The sequence below is a fragment of the Oncorhynchus tshawytscha genome, unplaced genomic scaffold (assembly GCF_018296145.1).
Source record: "Oncorhynchus tshawytscha isolate Ot180627B unplaced genomic scaffold, Otsh_v2.0 Un_contig_8142_pilon_pilon, whole genome shotgun sequence".
NCBI lineage: Eukaryota > Metazoa > Chordata > Actinopteri > Salmoniformes > Salmonidae > Oncorhynchus > Oncorhynchus tshawytscha.
In genome coordinates, this window is record NW_024609817.1 from 646,873 (window position 1) to 669,078 (window position 22,206).

The window sequence follows — 22,206 nt, forward strand, 5'->3', positions numbered from 1 at the left end:
TCTAAAGTGACTCACTGCCCCACTGTAACACACACACACACACACACACACACACACACACACACACACACACACACACACACACACACACACACACACACACACACACACACACACACACACACACACACATACATACATACATACATACATACATACATACATACATACATACATACATACATACATACAGTGGGGAGAACAAGTATTTGATACACTGCCGATTTTGCAGGTTTTCCTACTTACAAAGCATGTAGAGGTCTGTCATTTTTATCATAGGTACACTTCAACTGTGAGAGACGGAATCTAAAAAATCCAGAAAATCACATTTTATGATTTATATATATATATATTTTATTTTTTAAATTTAAATTTGACCCCCTTTTTCTCCCCAATTTCGTGTCATCCAATTGTTAGTAATTACTATCTTGTCTCATTGCTACAACTCCCCTACGGGCTCGGGAGAGACGAAGGTCGAAAGCCATGCGTCCTCCGAAACACAACCCAACCAAGCCGCACTGCTTCTTTGTAACAGTATTTTTATTGGAATTTCACAATTTTCACCCATATTAAGAGATACAACAACAGAGACAAAGCACACAGAACAAAAACAAGAAAAACAGCACCCACTTACACATATCTACGTGCATATATATACACATACATACACATACATACACATACATACATATACCCATGCATATACACACACATACGCATACATACGCGCACGCACACACACACATACACACCCATACATACCCATACATACGTACACCATTTTCCTCTTCCCGCTCGGTGCTTCTCTCACCCCATCACCATCATTGCGTCTCTCAATACATACATTTTAAACAAACTTACAAACAGAAATTAAACAAAAAAGCTCAGTTTAAACCAAGAGGTTAGGTTCCACACATGGAATGTACAGTGTAGTTCTGAAATACCTAGATCCCCGCCATTCTAAGAGAATCCTTGCAGCATAATAGCTGATACCTCAGGTTCTAGGTAATTTAGATATTGTTCCCATACTTTGCAGAACTGGTCTGTTTTAGAATGCAATGTACATGTCAGATATTCCAGAGGCACCCATTCAAATAGTATCTTATGCCAATCTTTAATAGAAGGAACCTTATCACTAATCCACTGTAAAAGGATGTTTTTCCTCGCTGCGAAGGTAAGGATGTTGTAAAGCCTCCTTTTACCCACAGAAGTAACATGCCTACTAGGGAGACCTAACAGTAAAGAAACTGGGTCCAATTCTAGATCAACCCCTAGGATCTTTTCAATTTCTTGCAGAACACCAGACCAGTATCTTTGTATTTTGGTACATGACCATAAACAATGTGTTAGGGTGCCTGTATCAGTTTTGCATTTAAGACACTGAGGGGAAGAGGAAGTGGGGCTAAAAGCATGTATGCGATTTGGGGATATATGCAATCTGTGTATTATTCTTAATTGGATTGCTCTAGTACGGTTACATATAGATATTGTTTTTGCATATTTCCAAATGTCCTCCCACATCTCTTCGTCAATAGTAACAGACAATTCTTTGTCCCACACTTGTTTCACCCTCTGTGTGTTGACAGCAGAAAATGACCTTAAAGTATCATAAAACAGACTTACAGACATTTTCCTTTGTGGGAAAAAAAGCATTCTTTCAATGACAGACACATCAGGGTTACCAATTAAGGTGGTGCTCTTCAGAATATAATGTCTTACTTGGAGGAAGCGGAAAAAGTCCTGCTTTGGGAGTCGATATTTCTCGACCATCTGCTCAAATGACAACAAAATTTTATCAGCAAATAAGTCATTTAGCCTGCGTATGCCCTTATTAAGCCATAAGTTAAAGCCAGCATCCAGCAATCCTGGACTGAAATCTGGGTTGTTAAGAATTGGGGTAAGAGCAGAGGTTAGTTTGGACCTTCCCAGGAAGCGTTGAACTGACCTCCATACTTTAAGTGTGTTAAGTGTAACGGGATTATTGCAGTGATCTTCTACAGATTTGAAACTTCTGAAAAATAAAAGATCCTGTAAGGGGTATTTTGAAAGAGAAGTCTCAATGTCTAACCAAATAGAGGAGTCATCATTTGTGATCCAGTCAGAAATATAACAAAGGTGGGCACACCATTGATAGAACCCGATATTGGGCAGGTCCAAGCCGCCCATAGAACTTGGCAGCTGCAATATTGCCATTTTAAGTCTTGGCTTGCGTTTACTCCATATAAAGGAACTTAGCCATCCATTTACATCCTTTATTACCTTATTTGAGAGTAATACTGGGATCATTTGGATTGGGTAAAGTAGTCTAGGTAAAATGTTCATTTTCAAGAGGGATATTCTACCCAACCAAGAAATCGGGAGAGAGTTCCAGCGCTCCAGATCCTGTCTTATTGTATCAAACAAGGGAACAAAATTGGCTTCAGATACATGAAACCTGAGGGAGACCATTTAAAAGGGAAGGGGGGAAGAAGTATTAGGTACAGAGTGTAGGCTACCAAGTGGCTTAGCCTCTGACTTAGTAAGGTTAATCTTGTAGCCTGAGAATTCGCTGAATAATTCAATAATATTAATAAGAGATGTAATTGAAGTCTCAGGACTAGAGATGAATATCAGGACATCATCAGCATACAAGCTTATTTTATGGTGAACATCACCAATGAGCAGCCCCTGTATAGCAGGCGTTACCCTGATGGCCTCGGCCAGTGGTTCCATAACGAGTGCAAAGAGGAGGGGGGATAAAGGACAGCCCTGTCTGGTACCTCTGTGTATAGAGAAGCTATTTGACCTTAGCCCATTAGTAAGGACAGCAGCCTGAGGATCATCATATAAAACTTTCACCCATTTTATAAAGTTGTCCCCCAGACCAAATTTATTAGGTATTACCACTCCACACAATCAAATGCTTTCTCAGCATCTAGGGAGAGCACAAGACCATCCACAGCACTTTGTTGGTAGGCTTGACTTACATTAAGAAACCGCCTGACATTGTTGCATGACTTACGGCCCCTAATGAAGCCAGTTTGGTCTCCTTTCACAATTAGTGGCAGTGAGTCCTCTAATCTTGTGGCTAGAATTTTAGAAAGCAATTTTCTATCCACATTCAGAAGCGAAATTGGTCTGTACGAGAAACAAGACTTTGGACATTTTCCCTTTTTGAGAATAAGTGAAATGTTGGCTTCTCTCAGCGTTTGAGGGAGTTGGTCATTTGAAAATGAGTGGTTAAACATATCACGCAATGGCTCAAGGATCAGGCCATGAAACTCTTTATAGAACTCACTACAAAACCCGTCTGGTCCTGGGGACCTACCATTTTGCAGATTCTTAATTGCGAACAATATCTCTTCCATTGTTAATAGGGGCATTAAGGAGGGACCTCTGCTCTTCGGAGATAGTAGGGAGCTCAATCTTACAAAAGAAGTTCTCCATTAATTTGGGTGCATCCTTTGGCAGTTCTGAGGCATAAAGGTTTGTATAAAATTTCTTAAATGAGTCACTTATCAATTTATTTTCATATAAATGATTACCATCAGAATCAGTAATAGTAGCAATTGACTGAGAGTCAGCCCTCTTTTTAGCTAGGTATGCCAAGTACTTTCCTGGCTTATCGCCATGTTCATATAGCTTTTGCCTGACAAATCTCATTTTCTTTTCAGCGTCCTGTGTTAGGAGAGAGTCAACGTTGATCTAATGACTGATATTTCCTTTAATAGGGCAGGAGTGGGCGTTTTAATGTAGTCCTTCTCTTTAGTTCCTAATTCACCCTCTAACATTTTTTGCTTTTCCCGCTTTTTCCGTCTCTTAGTAGCTGTGTATGACATAATCAGACCCCTGGCATACGCTTTACAGGTCTCCCAAAGGAGCGAGGGGTTATCTGTTGATTGAGAGTTAATAGAGAAAAATGCTTTCAACTCTGTAATAAAATATGATGTGAATGTATGGTCTTTAAGAATGGTTGTGTTCAACCTCCAATGTCGAGTTTTATGTCCAGGATCACCTCAGCATGATCAGATATGACTATGCTTCCTATCCTAGTGGATAAAACAGACTGCAAAGAAGTCCTGGGCATAAAAAAATAATCTATTCTAGTCTGACATACATGAGGTGCAGAGAAAAAAGTGAACTCTCTGTTGGAGGGATGAAAAGCTCTCCAGACATCCGCATACCCCAGATCATCACAAATAGCTTTAAGTGACTTAGCTTGAGGAGAGAGTGAAGCTATACCACTGGGAAACTTATCAATAAGGGGGTTCAACAAGCAATTAAAATCTCCTCCAACCACTGCAGTGTCTGAGTTTAATTCTGAAAAGTCTAGAAATGCCTTAGTGAGGAAATCAGGGGGGTGAGCAGGGGGGGAAGTAAATATTAATTATGGAAATGTTCTGCCCTTGTAAAGTACCATTAATTATAACAAAGTGACCAAATTTATCTTTCACACAATTCAAGACTTTAAGTGGTAAGTTCTTTTTCACCAGAATTGCTACACCTCTACTTCTGGATGTAAATGATGAGAAAAACACTTGACCAAACCCCCCTTGTTGTAATTTCAGGTGCTCCTTATCATCCAAATGAATTTCTTGCAACAGGGCAATATCAATATTTTTTTTTTTTAAAGACAGTACCTTCTTCCTTTTAATGGGGCTCCCTCTAATGTTCTGTGTACATACACGCAGTCTGTTACCTGCCATTGTATCTTGACCATTCAATATCCAGACTGGATCCTACTGTAAAAGTGGGGTGGTACCTTTTTCCATGTGTTGAACTCTCCTCTATCTCACTGAGCATAAACAAACGATATGAACCCTGAACTCGAACTATACTAAACCCAAAAATTAAACATGTAAAGATCCAAAAGGGGGTTTTCCCACTAGCTAACATGCAGGGGATTTCAACTCTCCAATGTAGACTCTTAAGTCTGCATTGTCGCTCAATAGCCTCATCCTTTATATGTATGGAAAAGAAAATCAATAGAAGAAGATTGAGGCTCTTCCACCTAAAACCAAGCCTGGGCACCAATATGGATTCACACATATCTCAGCCTGAGCTATAGCGGCTATTACTTTAGCAAGAAAAATAATAAAGATACGAATATTACTGAGCCGGAGTACGTGGGGACTCACACCACTGTTTCATGATCAGATTCAACCAAAAATAAACAAAGTTATTCAATGCTGTGGAGGTGCAGCTTAAAGTTATTTACCCGAGAGAGTCAATAAACGCAGCAGCCTCTTCAGATGTGTAGAGCTTTTTAGGTGATCCGTTGACCATAATCTTCAATGTGGCCAGGTACAACAGTGCGTAGTCCATCTTCATTCTCCTGAGTCGAGCCTTCGCCTCATCAAACGCTTTGCATCTTCGTACAACAGCTGTGGAATAATCATTGAAGAATGAGACCTTTGGACCTTTATGTTGACTACCATCAGAGCCGATGTTTCTAGCCACATCCATGACACGCTGCTTGTCGGTGAAGTTGTGGAACTTTATAACCACTGGCCGTGGGCGCTGATTGGGACCGGGTATCGGTGCTTGAGAGCGATGGGCTCTGTCCAGCTTCACACGACCAGCCTTAGTGTCCATTTGTAGGTAGCCAGGGATCCATTCCTCAAAGAATTTTACTGAACGTGTCCCTTCAGAATTTTCCGGGAGTCCCACAACACGAATATTGCATCTGCGTCCTCGATTATCCAAGTCGTCAATGTGCTCCGCCATTTCGCGCACCTGTTTCTCAAGTGCTTTTATCTTAGCGTCCATAGATGTAGTTGAAGTTTCCACTGCAGCAATTCTTCCTTCCGCCTCAACAACACGTTTCACAACCCTCTGTATTTCAGCTGAATGGCCTGCTATTGCTTCCAAGACCGTTCTTATCTTAGCATCGATCACTTTAGTAATGTTATCAGTCATCTTTTGAATCATCAGGTCCATTGTGCCTGGATCCGCAGTGGTGTTAGCTTCGCTAACGTTAGCTAGCTCCTCATGCACATCCACAGTGGTGGTGGTTTTGGTCGACTTCTTAGTAGTTCTATTGGGCATGTTGTCGGAGATTTTTGCGAAATAGTCGTCAGGACTCATTATATGGTAACTTATTTAGCCAATTCTACCACTTTTTCAAGCTAGGAGATTAATGTAAGAATATAAATTTAAGAATGCCACGAGAGCTCGCTGAAACACCGTGTTCTCTCTACGGCGCCATTTTGTCCCGCACTGCTTCTTAACACAGCGCGCATCCAACCCGGAAGCCAGCCACACCAATGTGTCAGAAGAAACACTGCACTGCGCCCGGCCCGCCACAGGAGTCGCTGGTGCGCGATGAGACAAGGATATCCCTACCGTCCAAACCTTCCCCAACCCAGAAGACGCTAGGCCAATTGTGCGTCGCCCCACGGACCTCCCGGTCGCGGCTAGCTGTGACAGAGCCTGGGCACAAACCCAGAGTCTCTAGTTACACAGCTAGCGCTGCGATGCAGTGCCCTAGACCACTGCGCCACCCGGGAGGCCACATTGTATGATTTTTAAGTAATTCATTTGCATTTTATTGCATGACATAAGTATTTGATACATCAGAAAAGCAGAACTTAATATTTGGTACAGAAACCAGAGATCATACGTTTCTTGTAGTTCTTGACCAGGTTTGTACACATTGCAGCATGGATTTTGGCCCACTCCTTCATACAGACCTTCTCCAGATCCTTCAGGTTTCGGGGCTGTCGCTGGGCAATATGGACTTTCAGCTCCCTCCAAAGATTTTCTATTGGGTTCAGGTCTGGAGACTGGCTAGGCCACTCCAGGACCTTGAGATGCTTCTTACGGAGCCACTCCTTAGTTGCCCTGGCTGTGTGTTTCGGGTCGTTGTCATGCTGGAAGACCCAGCCACGACACATCTTCAATGCTCTTACTGAGGGAAGGAGGTTGTTGGCCAAGATCTCGCGATACATGGCCCCATCCATCCTCCCCTCAATACGGTGCAATCGTCCTGTCCCCTTTGCAGAAAAGCATCCCCAAAGAATGATGTTTCCACCTCCATGCTTCACAGTTTGGATGGTGTTCTTGGGGTTGTACTCATCCTTCTTCTTCCTCCAAACACGGCGAGTGGAGTTTAGACCAAAAAGCTTTATTTTTGTCTCATCAGACCATATGACCTCCTCCCATTCCTCCTCTGTATCATCCAGATGGTCATTGGAAAACTTCAGACGGGCCTGGACATGCGCCGGCTTGAGCAGGGGGACCTTGCGTGCGCTGCAGGATTTTAATCCATGACGGCATAGTGTTTTACTAATGGTTTTCTTTGAGACTGTGGTCCCAGCTCTCTACAGGTCATTGACCAGGTCCTGCCATGTAGTTCTGGGCTGATCCCTCACATTCCTCATGATCATTGATGCCCCACGAGGTGAGATCTTGCATGGAGCCCCAGACTGAGGGTGATTGACCGTCATCTTGAACTTCTTCCATTTTCTAATAAATGCGCCAACAGTTGTTACCTTCTCACCAAGCTGCTTGCCTATTGTCCTGTAGCCCATCCCAGCCTTGATGTCCTTACATAGCTCTCTGGTCTTGGCCATTGTGGAGAGTTTGGAGTCTGTTTGATTGAGTGTGTGGACAGGTGTCTTTTATACAGGTAATGAGTTCAAACAGGTGCAGTTAATACAGGTAATGAATGGAGAACAGGAGGGCTTCTTAAAGAAAACCTAAGAGGTCTGTGAGAGCCGGAATTCTTACTGGTTGGTAGGTGATCAAATACTTATGTCATGCAATAAATTGCTAATTAATTACTTAAAAATCATACAATGTGATTTTCTGGATTTTTGTTTTAGATTACATCTCTCACAGTTGAAGTGTACCTATGATAACAATTACAGACCTCTACATGCTTTGTAAGTAGGAAAACCTGCAAAATCGGCAGTGTATCAAATACTTGTTCTCCCCACTGTATGTACATACATACATACATACATACATACACAGAGTCACACACACGTGCATACACATACATACATGCACACACGCACGCACACACACACACACATACACACATATACACACATATACACACACACACCACAGACACACTCTGGGGTGTTGTGTAAACTATACTTAGTGGTGTTTTCTCTGTCCCTACAGACATTGAAGCGACGCATGACCCTTGCAAAAGAGATCGAGAGACCGGGAGAGTGAGACAGAGAGTGAGAGACAGAGAGTGAGAGACAGAGAGTGAGAGACAGAGAGTGAGAGACAGAGAGAGAGAGAAAGAGAGTTACAGAGAGATAGACAGACAGAAAAAGAGAGAGACAGAGAGTCCAAGAGGGAGAGATAGAGACAGAAAGAGAGAGAGAGAGACAGAGAGAGGGAGAGAGAGGCCAGCTGTGCCCTCCAAAGGGCAGGATAGCCCAGACACGGTCACTCTAGTGGTGTGTAAACTCAATTAGAGGTCTTGCTGTTATGGTGGGCTGTTACACCATGACCCAGTGACTTCACAGTGGGAGGGTGTGTGAGAGAGTGTGTGTGTGTGTGTGTGTGTGTGTGTGTGTGTGTGAGTGTGAGTGTGTGTGTGTATGTGTGCATGCAGGTGTGTGTTAGAGATAGTGTGAGTCTGGCCAGATGTGAGCATAGACGGATTGCTGCTCCAAAGGTGACTCATGGCTTCTTTCCAAACCTTTACAGGGGATATAGACACTCTGGGTGTGTGCTGCTTGATAGTGTTTTGGAGTGCTGTGAGGAGGGTCCAGCATCTGTGTGTGTGTGTGTGTTTGCACGTGTGAACGTGTGTTCAAGGGTACAGGCACTTTCTATAATTTATGGACCAGACAGAACCTATTCTGTAGTGCAAGAACAGATTGATCAGAGACTGAAGGCTATCTCTCTGATTATTCTATGGTATTTGGAGCGACTGCACTGAATCATAAACAATATTTATATATATATATTTGTCTCACAGTGACTCAACATTGTGTCTGCTCTACTCTGCCTGTGGTAATGCCTGTCAAACCCAGTGGACTCAGAGCCTGCTGTCTGAATCTGACAACATCAGTGTCTCCACCAGGGAGACACTTCCAGGGTAACTACTGTTGTGGCCCTTTCAGACAGAATGGGCTCCCTACTTAAAAGTCATGTCTGTCGACACCTGAGGGACTTACGTGTGTCTGTGTTTATTTTGGTTCCTCTGGTCCAGACTTATATATAGGGGGGGTCACAGGATGCACCCCAAATGGATCCATATTCCTTTCATAGTGCACTACTTTAGACCAGCGCCCATTGAGTTTTGGTCAAAACCAGTGCACTATATAGGGAATAGGGCGCCATTTGTGATGCAACCCCAGTTCATACAGATGGCAGTGTGCTTTGTGTGTCCGGGTGGGGTGGGGGACGAAGGGGGGGAGGGGAGGGGGCTTCACACATGGGCTTTGTTTAGGCTGGAGTCTGGGTGCAGGGTTGTGTCTGTCTGGAGGACAGCTCAGTGGGAGAAGACTGAAGTCCTGCCTCTCAGCTGGTGTCTTCTCTGGTGTCCTGTCAGACACCCACCAAGTTACTGATGAAAGAGTGTGTGTCTGAGTCTCTTCTCAGTGTGTGTGTGTGTGCGTGTGTACCCTACATGTGTGTGAGTATGCTTGTGATGGTGTGTGTGTGTGTGTGTGATTTGCACAATTTCAGGAAGAATGCCGTGTTCGCCACAGAATTCAGTGATGTTAGCTGGAGCACAGCTAGTCTCTCCTGTGTATACACACAGTGTGAATACGATACCAACCCCGGTCTACTTGGGGAGACGATATCACTGCATCTGTTTATTAAACAAGACTTAGGTCCAGGTTTTTCTCCTCTTATGAACATCACATAGATTATTAGTGTGATTTACGGTCTGTTCTGAGAGCTACGGTGACTAGCACTACGTCGTCTTGGATAGGGAGTCTGCAGCTGAGAGGAGTGAATGTTGCTCTGCACATTTGCACAGTGATGACACACGTGCGTGTGTGTGTGCGCGCATGCGTGCGTGCTCGTGTGTGTGTGTGTGTGTGTGTTGGGAGAAGTTCACATTATTAGCTCTAGTCAGGTAAAACCTCTAACAGAGTTACCAGGGATCTCTTCTTTGGTAACAGAGTTACCAGGGATCTCTTCTTTGGTAACAGAGTTACCAGGGATCTCTTCTTGGGGAACAGAGTTACCAGGGATCTCTTCTTGGGGAACAGAGTTACCAGGGATCTCTTCTTGGGGAACAGAGTTACCAGGGATCTCTTCTTGGGGAACAGAGTTACCAGGGATCTCTTCTTGGGGAACAGAGTTACCAGGGATCTCTTCTTGGGGAACAGAGTTACCAGGGATCTCTTCTTGGGGAACAGAGTTACCAGGGATCTCTTCTTGGGGAACAGAGTTACCAGGGATCTCTTCTTGGGGAACAGAGTTACCAGGGATCTCTTCTTGGGGAACAGAGTTACCAGGGATCTCTTCTTGGGGAACAGAGTTACCAGGGATCTCTTCTTGGGGAACAGAGTTACCAGGGATCTCTTCTTGGGGAACAGAGTTACCAGGGATCTCTTCTTGGGGAACAGAGTTACCAGGGATCTCTTCTTGGGGAACAGAGTTACCAGGGATCTCTTCTTGGGGAACAGAGTTACCAGGGATCTCTGCTTGGGGAACAGAGTTACCAGGGATCTCTTCTTGGGGAACAGAGTTACCAGGGATCTCTTCTTGGGGTATTTCAAGTTTTCTGTTGATCTTTTTATTTTCTACCTCCTGTCTCCCCAGTGTGGAGCGACCCAGAGCCAGACCCAGGGTGCCGTGTTCCTGCCTGAGTTTGCTCTGTCCCCTCAGGGAAGTTTCCTGGAGGACGCTACCGAGGACCAGTTCCTTACCTACAGATACGACGACCAGGTGGGTACACACACACACACACACACACACACACACACACACACACACACACACACACACACACACTCACACTCACACACACACACACACACACACACACACACACACACACACACACACACACACACACACACACACACACACACACACACATACACACATACACACACACACACATACACTCACACACACAATGGAAAACCTGATCCTCTGAGTGGGTCTGCTGTGAGTGACGTGTGGGAGTAAGGGAGAGAAAGATGGGGTGTTTTTGGGGTGTAGACAACAAATGAGACACACATGACATGTCAAAAGAACAACTATTTATAATCAGTAGGAAAAGTCCCCAATGTCTTTTTCTATAGTATACACTATGTGAGAAGATATTGAGTGGACCAGGATACAATGCATTCATTCATTCTTCTCTCTGCAGTTTGATTCAATAAAGCAGCGTGCTCCTGCTGATCCATCTGGCGTTGGGCTGAAGAGCTCAGGATAATAAAGATATGTTGTTTTTTTGCTCTCAATTTGGCCTTTTGGATCAGGAACCACAAAATTCTGGTTAAAATGTTGAGTACATGATGTTTTGAAAAGCTCGCATCTGACTAATATCAGGACAAATGATCCCTAATTATACGCAGAAACATGTCTGAATGTTTCAAGTTGGATTTCTCCTGAATGATTTGTCTGGAATTTGTATGGTTGTATGGCCCAGTACTTTTTTTGAAGCACCCAATTCAATAGAAAATACTGGTCTGTCACTTGGCCCATGGGTTCGTTGAATAGAGATGAAAGATGGCATTACATTTGTCTGTGAATTTCAGACATGCAGTTAAATGCCAGAGAGGCTATTGAAGAGAGAACAAGTGGTATAAAGAGGCAGAGCCTGACAGAATATCTGTCCCATGTTTTAGGCACACAGTAATGAGACATTTCCTTTAAAACACAGGTTTTCAGGCCATAACCTTTCTGTAGAGATGGACCCTGTACTGGGGTCGGGAAAGTGGTGGTCACTCACATTATCACAACCTATCACATTAGAACTGACTGAATCAGTGTTGACTAACTATCACTATTAAGGTTGCAAAATTCTGGTAAAGTCTTGTTTTGGGTTTCTCTGTGTTAGTGGGTGTGGGATGAAAGCTGCTAGGAAGTGAATTCATGGGGTGTGTGTGGCTAAGCTAGACATTGTCGGGTCACTGGGACTGCTGCCAGGTGGCTCAGTGATGCTGTGGTGCTGGCTGCGGGAAGATCAAGGTTGTCGGTTCAATTCCCACGTCGGTCTCATACGCTGACTATGTGTTCACTGGTAGGAGGTTTTCACACACAGGGTTTATTGCATCCAATCTGATTTTAGTAAAAAAGGTCCTGTAATGTGAATACTCTGAAAAATATGTATTTTCAAATGACTGTAGTACCTTGGAAAGTAATGTGAAGAGCTGAATGAACCTGGACGCTCTCAGAGTGATATGAACCAAACTGAGTTCTTCCCTTGGGTCTTCTCTGCTTAACATAAAGACATTTGCACCACATCACACAATGCCACGATATGCTCTAGGTCTGCATCTTCTATCGATTTTACAGAAAGAAAGGGAGACTTTCTTGTTTGTTATTTAGTCTTAACCCAGATACTGGTGATAGGGGTTCATTGAAAAGGGGACGCCAGGTCCCATATTCAGAAAGAATCTTCCAGTAGGAGTGCATCTCATCTAGGATCAGACCCACACATGCATGCCTCTAGCCCCCATTTTCTATTAGCCGAAGCAAAAGTCCTTTGTCATCTCAGAGACAGGAACAATACAGCACTCATAGCTTAGGCACCATGACCGCGTCCCAAGTGGCACCCTAGTCCCTATATAGTGCACTACATTTGACCAGGGCCTTCAGGCCTTTGGTCAAAAGTAGTGCACTATATAGGGAATAGGGTGTAGTATATATGACAAAGTGCCGACATACAAATTGCTGTATGACCCTGCGAATAGAGGAATGATGGAGGTAGACATCTGTTCCTAACACTTTCTCCTGTGGTAGTCTTGGACCAGAGCCTGACTTAGAAAGTCACTGCAGGAGGAACAAAGAGACTGCCTGAGGCTGAGCCAGTCTGTGGAACACACACACACAGCGCCTACAGAAAGTATTCATACCCCTTGACTTATTCCACATTTTGGTGTGCTACATCCTGAATTAAAAATGGATTAAATCCATTTTCAGAAATATCTCATTTACATAAGAATTCACACCCCTGAATCAATACTTTGTAGAAGCGCCTTTGGCAGCGATTACAGCTATGAATCTTTCTGGGTACGTCTCTAAGAGCTTTCTACACCTGGATTGTGCAACATTTGCCCATTATTCTTTTCAAAATGATTAAATCTCTGTTAAATTGGTTGTTGAACATTGCTAGACAACCATTTTCAGGTTTTGCCATAGATTTTCAAATAGATTTGAGTCTGTAACTTGGCCACTCAGGAACATGAATAGTTTTCTTGGTAACTCCAGTGTAGATTTGGCCTTGTGTTGTAGGTTATTGTCCTGCTGAAAGGTCAAACTCCCAGTGTCTGGTGGAAAGCAGACTGAACCAGGTTTTCCTCTAGGATTTTGCCTGTGCTAAGCTCCATTCTGGGGGGTTTTCAGGACAAAAAGTAAATTGCTTTGCCACATTTTTGTTGCAGTATTACTTTAATGCTTTGTTGCAAACAGGATGCATGTACTGGCTTCCTTCTTTTCACTCTGTCAATTAGGTTAGTATAGTGGAGTAAATACAATGTTGTTGATTCATCTTCAGTTTTCTCCTATCACAGCCATTAAACTCTGTAACTGTTTTAAAGTCTCCATTGGCCTCCTGTTGAAATCCCTGAGCGGTTTCCTTTCTCTCTGCCAACTGAGTTAGGAAGGACACCTGTATCTTTGTAGTGACTGGTTGTATTGATACACCATCCAAAGTGTAATTAATAACTTCTCCATGCTCAAAGGAATATTGAATGTCTGTTTTTTTTACCCATCTACCAATTGGAAAATTGGAACCTCCCTGTCTTTGTGGCTGAATCTGTGTTTGAAATTCCCTGCTCGACTGAGGGAGATAGTCATTCAGAAATCTTGTTAAAACACTGTTATTGCACACAGAGTGAGTTCATTATTATGTTTTGTTAAGCAAATGTTTACTCCTGAACTTATTTAGGCTTGCCATAACAAAAGGGTTGAATAATTATTGACTCAAAACATTTCAGCTTTTCATTTTCAATGATTTAGTAGAAATGTCTAAAAACATAATTCCACTTTGACATTATGGGGTGTTGTGTGTAGGCCAGTGAAGAAAACATCTACATTTATTCCATATTGAATTCAGGCTGCAACAACAACGTGGAAAAAGTCAACGGTGTGAATACTTTTTGAAGGCACGGTATGTACACACACACACACACACACACACACACACACACACACACACACACACACACACACACACACACACACACACACACACACACACACACACACACACACACACACACACACACACACACACACACACACACACACACACACACACATACACACACACACACACACACACACACACACACACACACACACACACACACACACACACACACACACACACACACACACACACACACACACACACACACACACACACACACACACACACACACACAGTACACACACACACACACACACACACATGCAGGCACACACACACACACACACACATAACACACACACACACACACACACACAGGCTGACAGACACATACACACAGTCTGTCACACACATGTACACACACACACACACACACATGCAGACACACACACACACACACATAAACACACACACACACACACACACACACACACACACACGACATACACACACACACATACACACACATGTACACACACACACATGTGTACACACACACACACACACATGTGTACACACACACACACACATGTGTACACACACACACACACATATGTACACACACACGTACACAAACGTACACACACACACACACAGACAGAGACATTGCCTGAGGCTGATAAACCAGCCGGTCTGTGGAACACACAAATACACACACACATGCAGGCAGACATGCAGACACACACACGCACACCCATGCATGAACACACACGCACACACATGCATGAACACACACGCACACACAGACACACACACATGCAGACAGACATGCATACACACATGTACACACACATAGATATACACACACATGCAGGCACACACCACACACTGTGGACACACACACATACACACACACACACACACACACACACACACACACACACACACACACACACACGCACACACACACATGTGTACACACACACATGGAACACTGGCACACACACACTGTGTACACACACACACACACATGCACTGTACACACACACACACACACACACACATAGTACACACACATTACACAAACAGACACACACACACACACACACAGAGACATTGCCTGAGGCTGATAAACTGCCAGCAGAGAGAAACATCTGTGGAACACACAAAAACACACACTGCACATGCAGGCAGACATGCAGACACACACACACAACCCATGCATGGACACAGCACACACAGACACACACACATGCACTGACAGACATGCATACACATCACATTCACACACATGTATACAGAGAGACACACACACTGCACTGTACACAGACACACATACACACATGTACACACACATCTGGAATACACACTGTATACACAGAGAAACATCTGGAATGCACTGCACTGTACACCAGAGAAACATCTGGAATGCACTGCACTGTATAGCAAAGAAACATCTGGAATGCACTGCACACAGCACACAGAAACATCTGGAATGCATTGCACTGTACAGCAGAGAGAAACATCTGGAATGCACTGCACTGTGGAACACACAATACACACACACATGCAGGCAGACAGCAGAGAGAAACATCTGGAATGCACTGCACTGTATAGCAGAGAGAAACATCTGGAATGCACTGCACACAGCAGAGAGAAACATCTGGAATGCACTGCACTGTATAGCAGAGAAACATCTGGAATGCACTGCACTGTATAGCAGAGAGAAACATCTGGAATGCACTGCACTGTATAGCAGAGAGAAACATCTGGAATGCACTGCACTGTATAGCAGAGAGAAAATCCTGGAATGCACTGCACTGTATAGCAGAGAGAAACATCTGGAATGCACTGCACTGTATAGCAGAGAGAAACATCTGGAATGCACTGGACTGTACAGCAGAGAGAAACATCTGGAATGCACTGCACTGTACAGCAGAGAGAAACATCTGGAATGCACTGCACTGTATAGCAGAGAGAAACATCTGGAATGCACTGCACTGTACAGCAGAGAGAAACATCTGGAATGCACTGCACTGTATAGCAGAGAGAAACATCTGGAATGCACTGCACTGTACAGCAGAGAGAAACATCTGGAATGCACTGCACTGTATAGCAGAGAGAAACATCTGGAATGCACTGCACTGTATAGCAGAGAGAAACATCTGGAATGCACTGCACTGTATAGCAGAGAGAAACATCTGGAATGCACTGCACTGTATAGCAGAGAGAAACATCTGGAATGCACTGCACTGTATAGCAGAGAGAAACATCTGGAATGCACTGCACTGTATAGCAGAGAGAAACATCTGGAATGCACTGCACTGTATAGCAGAGAGAAACATCTGGAATGCACTGCACTGTACAGCAGAGAGAAACATCTGGAATGCACTGCACTGTACAGCAGAGAGAAACATCTGGAATGCACTGCACTGTATAGCAGAGAGAAACATCTGGAATGCACTGCACTGTACAGCAGAGAGAAATGTGTAGCATGGGGTGTTTCATGATTTTGACACACACGCGCACACACCTTGTCTGTTAGTCACAATAAGTTGAGATGCCTTATGTTGAGAAGCAGGCCTATTATTTTCCCAAATGAGTGTGCGTTGTGTCAACTTCTCATTCTGGTGTCATTCACCAGACTGCTGGGTTATTCTAGCATTAATGTGTGCATGTGTGTCTTTGTCTGTGTGTGTGTCTGTCTGGATATTATTTTAGGGGTCTAAGTGGTTTTTGGTTGAATGGGCTTTAGTTAGAAAACATGGGCCTCTGTTTGGTGTGTGAGGAATGAGTTGAGACTATGGATAGGACATGCAAGAGAGTCATATACACACACACACGCAAACACACACATGCAGGCAGACATGCAGACACACACATGTTCAGACACACACATGCGCACACACACACACATGCGCAGACACACACATGCGCACACACACACATGCGCACACGCACACACACACACACACACACACACATACACATACACACACACACACAGACATGCAGACATGCAGACACACAACACACACACACACAAAATTCTCATGTTCACTCTTTCAACCTGACTTGTCCTCTTTCAAGACTCTCCTCTTCTTTTAAGAGTCAATGTTTTATGAAACGTAGAAGTTCATGGTGCTGATGTTATCTGTTCCCGGATAAGAGCAGTGGTTGACGTTACGTAAATACAGTACTAAATTATACTACTAAAACTGACCTGGGCTCAGCTTAAGAACTGCTGAAGGTTTAACAGCTGTAGTGTTAGTGTACAGGGTCTTTACATTCTCTCATAGATCTAACACAGTGACCACTTAGGAGCCACACGTGCACACTCTCTCAGGAGGGAGAGGGAGGGGAAGGTTGTGAAGGGTTAATGACTCAGGGGTTAGTTGGGTTGTCCTCACAAGATGACTGTTGGTATGAGGGGAGGGGAAGGTTGTGAAGGGTTAATGACTCAGGGGTTAGTTGGGTTGTCCTCACAAGATGACTGTTGGTATGAGGGGAGGGGAAGGTTGTGAAGGGTTAATGACTCAGGGGTTAGTTGGGTTGTCCTCACAAGATGACTGTTGGTATGAGGGGAGGGGAAGGTTGTGAAGGGTTAATGACTCAGGGGTTAGTTGGGTTGTCCTCACAAGATGACTGTTGGTATGAGGGGAGGGGAAGGTTAGGGGAAGGTTGTTGGAAGGTTGAAGTTAAAGAGGGAGGATCTGCTTTAAGATTCAGTACTGCTGTATTGGGGGAGGGAAAGGTTAGGGGAAGGTTAGCTGAGGGTTAGGACAAGGTTAAAAGAAGGCAGGACTGTGCTGAACAACAAGTGTGTCTCATATAAACCTCAATCCACTCTGACCTGTGTTACTAAACTCTTTCCCAAATAGTTGGCCAGTACAGTGGGTCTTGGCTAAAGACACTGTTGGCCAGAAACTTGTTTTTGTCAATTTTGCTCAGTCACAGCAAAGATATTTAACCAATGTCAGTGTGTAACTTTATAGCCACGTGTATTTGGCCTGTAATTACAAGAACCATAACCAGTAGGGTCAGAACTGGACCGCCCCTTTAAATGTTCAGCTCAGATGAGTAGTGTATCTGACCTTCTCAGCACGACCACCTCTATCTCCTAGCTCTTTGTACTGCAGCCTGTTACAGTCAACAGGAGTGGCTGAGATTAGCTAACACACAGAAAGATCAGCCGCTGTGGGTTTAGTGGCTTTAGGAGGTTAGACAAGCACAGTAAACCGCTGGGCAGTAAAACAGAGAGGCATGTAGTAAAGGCCATGGACTCATCCCAAATGGCACCCATTTCCCTGCATAGTGCACTACTTTTGACTAGGGCCCATAGTGCACCACTTTTGAACAGAGCGCTATGGGCCCTAGTCAAAAGTATTCACTACATAGGGCATAGGGTGCCATTAATTTTCAGACACGGCCTTGGTGTACATTCTGTCTGAGTGTGCTTTCCCTACAAGCAAATAGAGAGGCTTGTGAGGGGCGGGAGGGGCTTGTGTTAGCAAACGGGGTGTGTGTGTGTGTGTGTGTGTGTGTGTGTGTGTGTGTGTGTGTGTGCGTGTGTGTGTGCGTGCGTGTGTGCGTGCGTGCGTGTGTGTGTGCGTGTGTGTGTGTGTGTGTGCGTGTGTGTGTGTGTGCGCGCGTGCAAGTAATTCCTCTGGATCCAGTCCTCTGAAAAAAGAGGAGAGAGAGAACTTATCGCTTTGCAAGTAATTCCTCTGGATCCAGTCCTCTGAGAGAGAGAGAGAGACACAGAGAATCGGATGAGGGTAACATCACAGTCCGAAGCCAAATGACAGTCTTTCTTGTGAAACTTTACGGCTCTACCGAGATCCCTAAAAATATGGGGCTTTTTAAAACTCTTGACACACTGCACAGATCCAGAGCTACCCCGCCTCGTTGCCTCATTCTAGGGACAATAGAATCATAAATGACCTGTCAGAGGAGCTTACAAAGACATCTAACATGAGCAGCAATGTAACACGCTGGAACACCAAAAGCCTCATGTGAACGTTGTAGGCCTAAATCAAATGAGAAAAGGTTGAAGTTCAGTATGCACACTATCTGATATTCTGTGTGTTTGCGTGCTTACGTACGTGCGTGTGTGTCCGCGATGTACAGTACGGTGCCTTCGGAAAGCATTTCGACCCCTTGACTTTTTCCAAATTTTGTTACACTACAGCCTTATTCTAAAATAGATGAAATACAAAATATCCTCAGCAATCTTAACACTAAACCCCATAATGACAAAACAAAAACAGGTTTGTAGAAAATTTAACAAAATAATTAGAATAAGAAAACAAATACATTTATATAAGTATTCAGACACTTTGCTATGTGACTCGAAGTTGAGCTCAGGTGCATCCTGTTTCCACTGATCATCCTAGAGATGTTTCTACAACTTGATTTAGAAAGACACACACCTGTCTATATAAGGTCCTACAGTTGACAGCGCATGTCAGAGCAAAAACTAAGCCATGAGGTGGAAGGAAGTGTCCGTAGAGCTCTGAGACAGGATTGTGTCGAGGCACAGATCTGAGGAAGGGTACCAGCATTGAAGGTCCCCAACAACACAGTGACCTCCGTTCTTAAATGGAAGAAGTTTGGAATCACCAAGATTCTTTCTAGAGCTGACCGCCCGGCCAAACTGAGCAATCGGGGGAGAAGGGCCTTGGTCAGGGAGGTGACCAAGAACCCGATGGTCACACTGACAGAGCTCCAGAGTTCCTCTGTGGAGATAGGAGAGCCTTCCTGAAGGACAACCCTCTCTGCAGCACTCCACCAATCAGGCCTTTATGGTAGAGAGCCCAGACGGAAGCCAATCCTCAGTAAAAGGCACATGACAGCCCGCTTGAAGTTTGCCAAAAGGCACTATTGACCATGAAAAACAAGATTCTCTGTTCTGATGAAGCCAAGATTAAACTCTTTGGAATGAATGCCAAGTGTCACGTCTGGAGGAACCATGGCATCATCACAACCAGCATCATGCTGTGGGGATGTTTTTCAGCGGCAGGGACTGGGAGACTTGTCAGGATCGAGTCAAAGATGAACGGAGCAAAGTACAGAGAGATCCTTGATGAAAACCTGGTCCAGACCTCAGACTGGGGTGAAGATTAACCTTCCAACAGGACAACGAACCCTAAGCACACAGACAAGTCTCTGAATGTCCTTGAGTGGCCCAGCCAGAACCCAGACTTGAACCCGATCGAACATCTCTGGAGAGACCTGAAACTAGCTGTGCAGCAACGCTCCCCATCCAACCTGACAGAGCTTGAGAGGATCTGCAGAGAACAATGGGAGAAACACCCCAAAGAAAGGTGTGCCAAGCTTGTAGCGTCATACCAAAGAAAACTCAAGGCTGTAATTGCTACCAAAGGTGCTTCAACTTAGGAAATAGTCTGAATACTTATGTAAATGTGATATTTCTGTTTTTAATTTTTTATAAATTATAGAACATTTCTAAACCTGTTTTTGCTTTGTCACTATGGGGTATTGGGTGTAGATTGATAAGGGAAAAAACTATTCAATACATTTTAGAATAATGTGCAACCTAACAAAATGTGGAAAAAGTCAAGGGGTCTGAATACTTTCTGAAGGTACTGATCAGTAGTGATGATCAGTATGTGAGTGATGATCAGAATGTGAGTGATGATCAGTATGTGAGTGATGGTCAGTATGTGAGTGATGATCAGAATGTGAGTGATGATCAGAATGTGAGTGATGATCAGTATGTGAGTGATGGTCAGTATGTGAATGATGATCAGTATGTGTGTGATGATCAGTATGTGTGTGATGGTCAGTATGTGAGTGATGATCAGTATGTATGTGAGTGATGATCAGTTTGTGTGTGATGGTCAGTATGTGAGTGATGATCAGTTTGTGTGTGATGGTCAGTATGTGAGTGATGGTCAGTATGTGTGTGATGATCAGTATGTGTGTGATGATCAGTATGTGTGTGATGGTCAGTATGTGTGTGATGGTCAGTATGTGTGTGATGGTCAGTATGTGAGTGATGATCAGTATGTGTGTGATGATCATTATGTGTGTGATGGTCAGTACAAATCAGCTGGGCTTGTCAATCTGGACCCTCTATTTCTGAAACTATCCGCCGCCATTGTCGCAACTCCTATTACCAGCCTGTTCAACCTCTCTTTCATATCGTCTGAGATCCCCAAGGATTGGAAAGCTGCCGTAGTCATCCCCCTCTTCAAAGGGGGAGACACCCTGGACCCAAACTCTTACAGACCTATATCCATCCTGCCCTGCCTATCTAAGGTCTTTGAAAGCCAAGTCAACAAACAGGTCACTGACCATCTCGAATCCCACCGTACCTTCTCCGCTGTGCAATCTGGTTTCCGAGCCGGTCACGGGTGCACCTCAGCCACGCTCAAGGTACTAAAGGATATCATAGCCGCCATTGATAAAAGACAGTACTGTGCAGCCGTCTTCATCGACCTTGCCAAGGCTTTCGACTCTGTCAATCACCATATTCTTATCGGCAGACTCAGTAGCCTCGGTTTTTCTGATGACTGCCTTGCCTGGTTCACCAACTACTTTGCAGACAGAGTTCAGCGTGTCAAATCGGAGGGCATGCTGTCCGGTCCTCTGGCAGTCTCTATGGGGGTGCCACAGGGTTCAATTCTCGGGCCGACTCTTTTCTCTGTATATATCAATGATGTTGCTCTTGCTGCAGGCGATTCCCTGATCCACCTCTACGCAGACGACACCATTCTGTATACTTCCGGCCCGTCCTTGGACACTGTGCTATCTAACCTCCAAACGAGCTTCAATGCCATACAACACTCCTTCCGTGGCCTCCAACTGCTCTTAAACGCTAGTAAAACCAAATGCATGCTTTTCAACCGTTCGCTGCCTGCACCCGCACGCCCGACTAGCATCACCACCCTGGATGGTTCCGACCTAGAATATCTGGACATCTATAAGTACCTAGGTGTCTGGCTAGA

The 22,206-nt window shown here is 44.3% G+C and overlaps 1 protein-coding gene across 1 annotated transcript in view; it reads left to right on the forward strand.

Annotated features, from left to right (window-relative positions):
- The window catches only part of adamtsl3 (ADAMTS-like 3), a gene marked incomplete at its 3' end in the record, with an annotated part of 209,578 nt that overhangs the window by 23,117 nt on the left and 164,255 nt on the right, over nucleotides 1-22,206 (forward strand). The window contains 1 exon segment of the mRNA XM_042318865.1: nucleotides 10,729-10,854. Coding sequence (XP_042174799.1) covers nucleotides 10,729-10,854 — 126 coding nt within the window.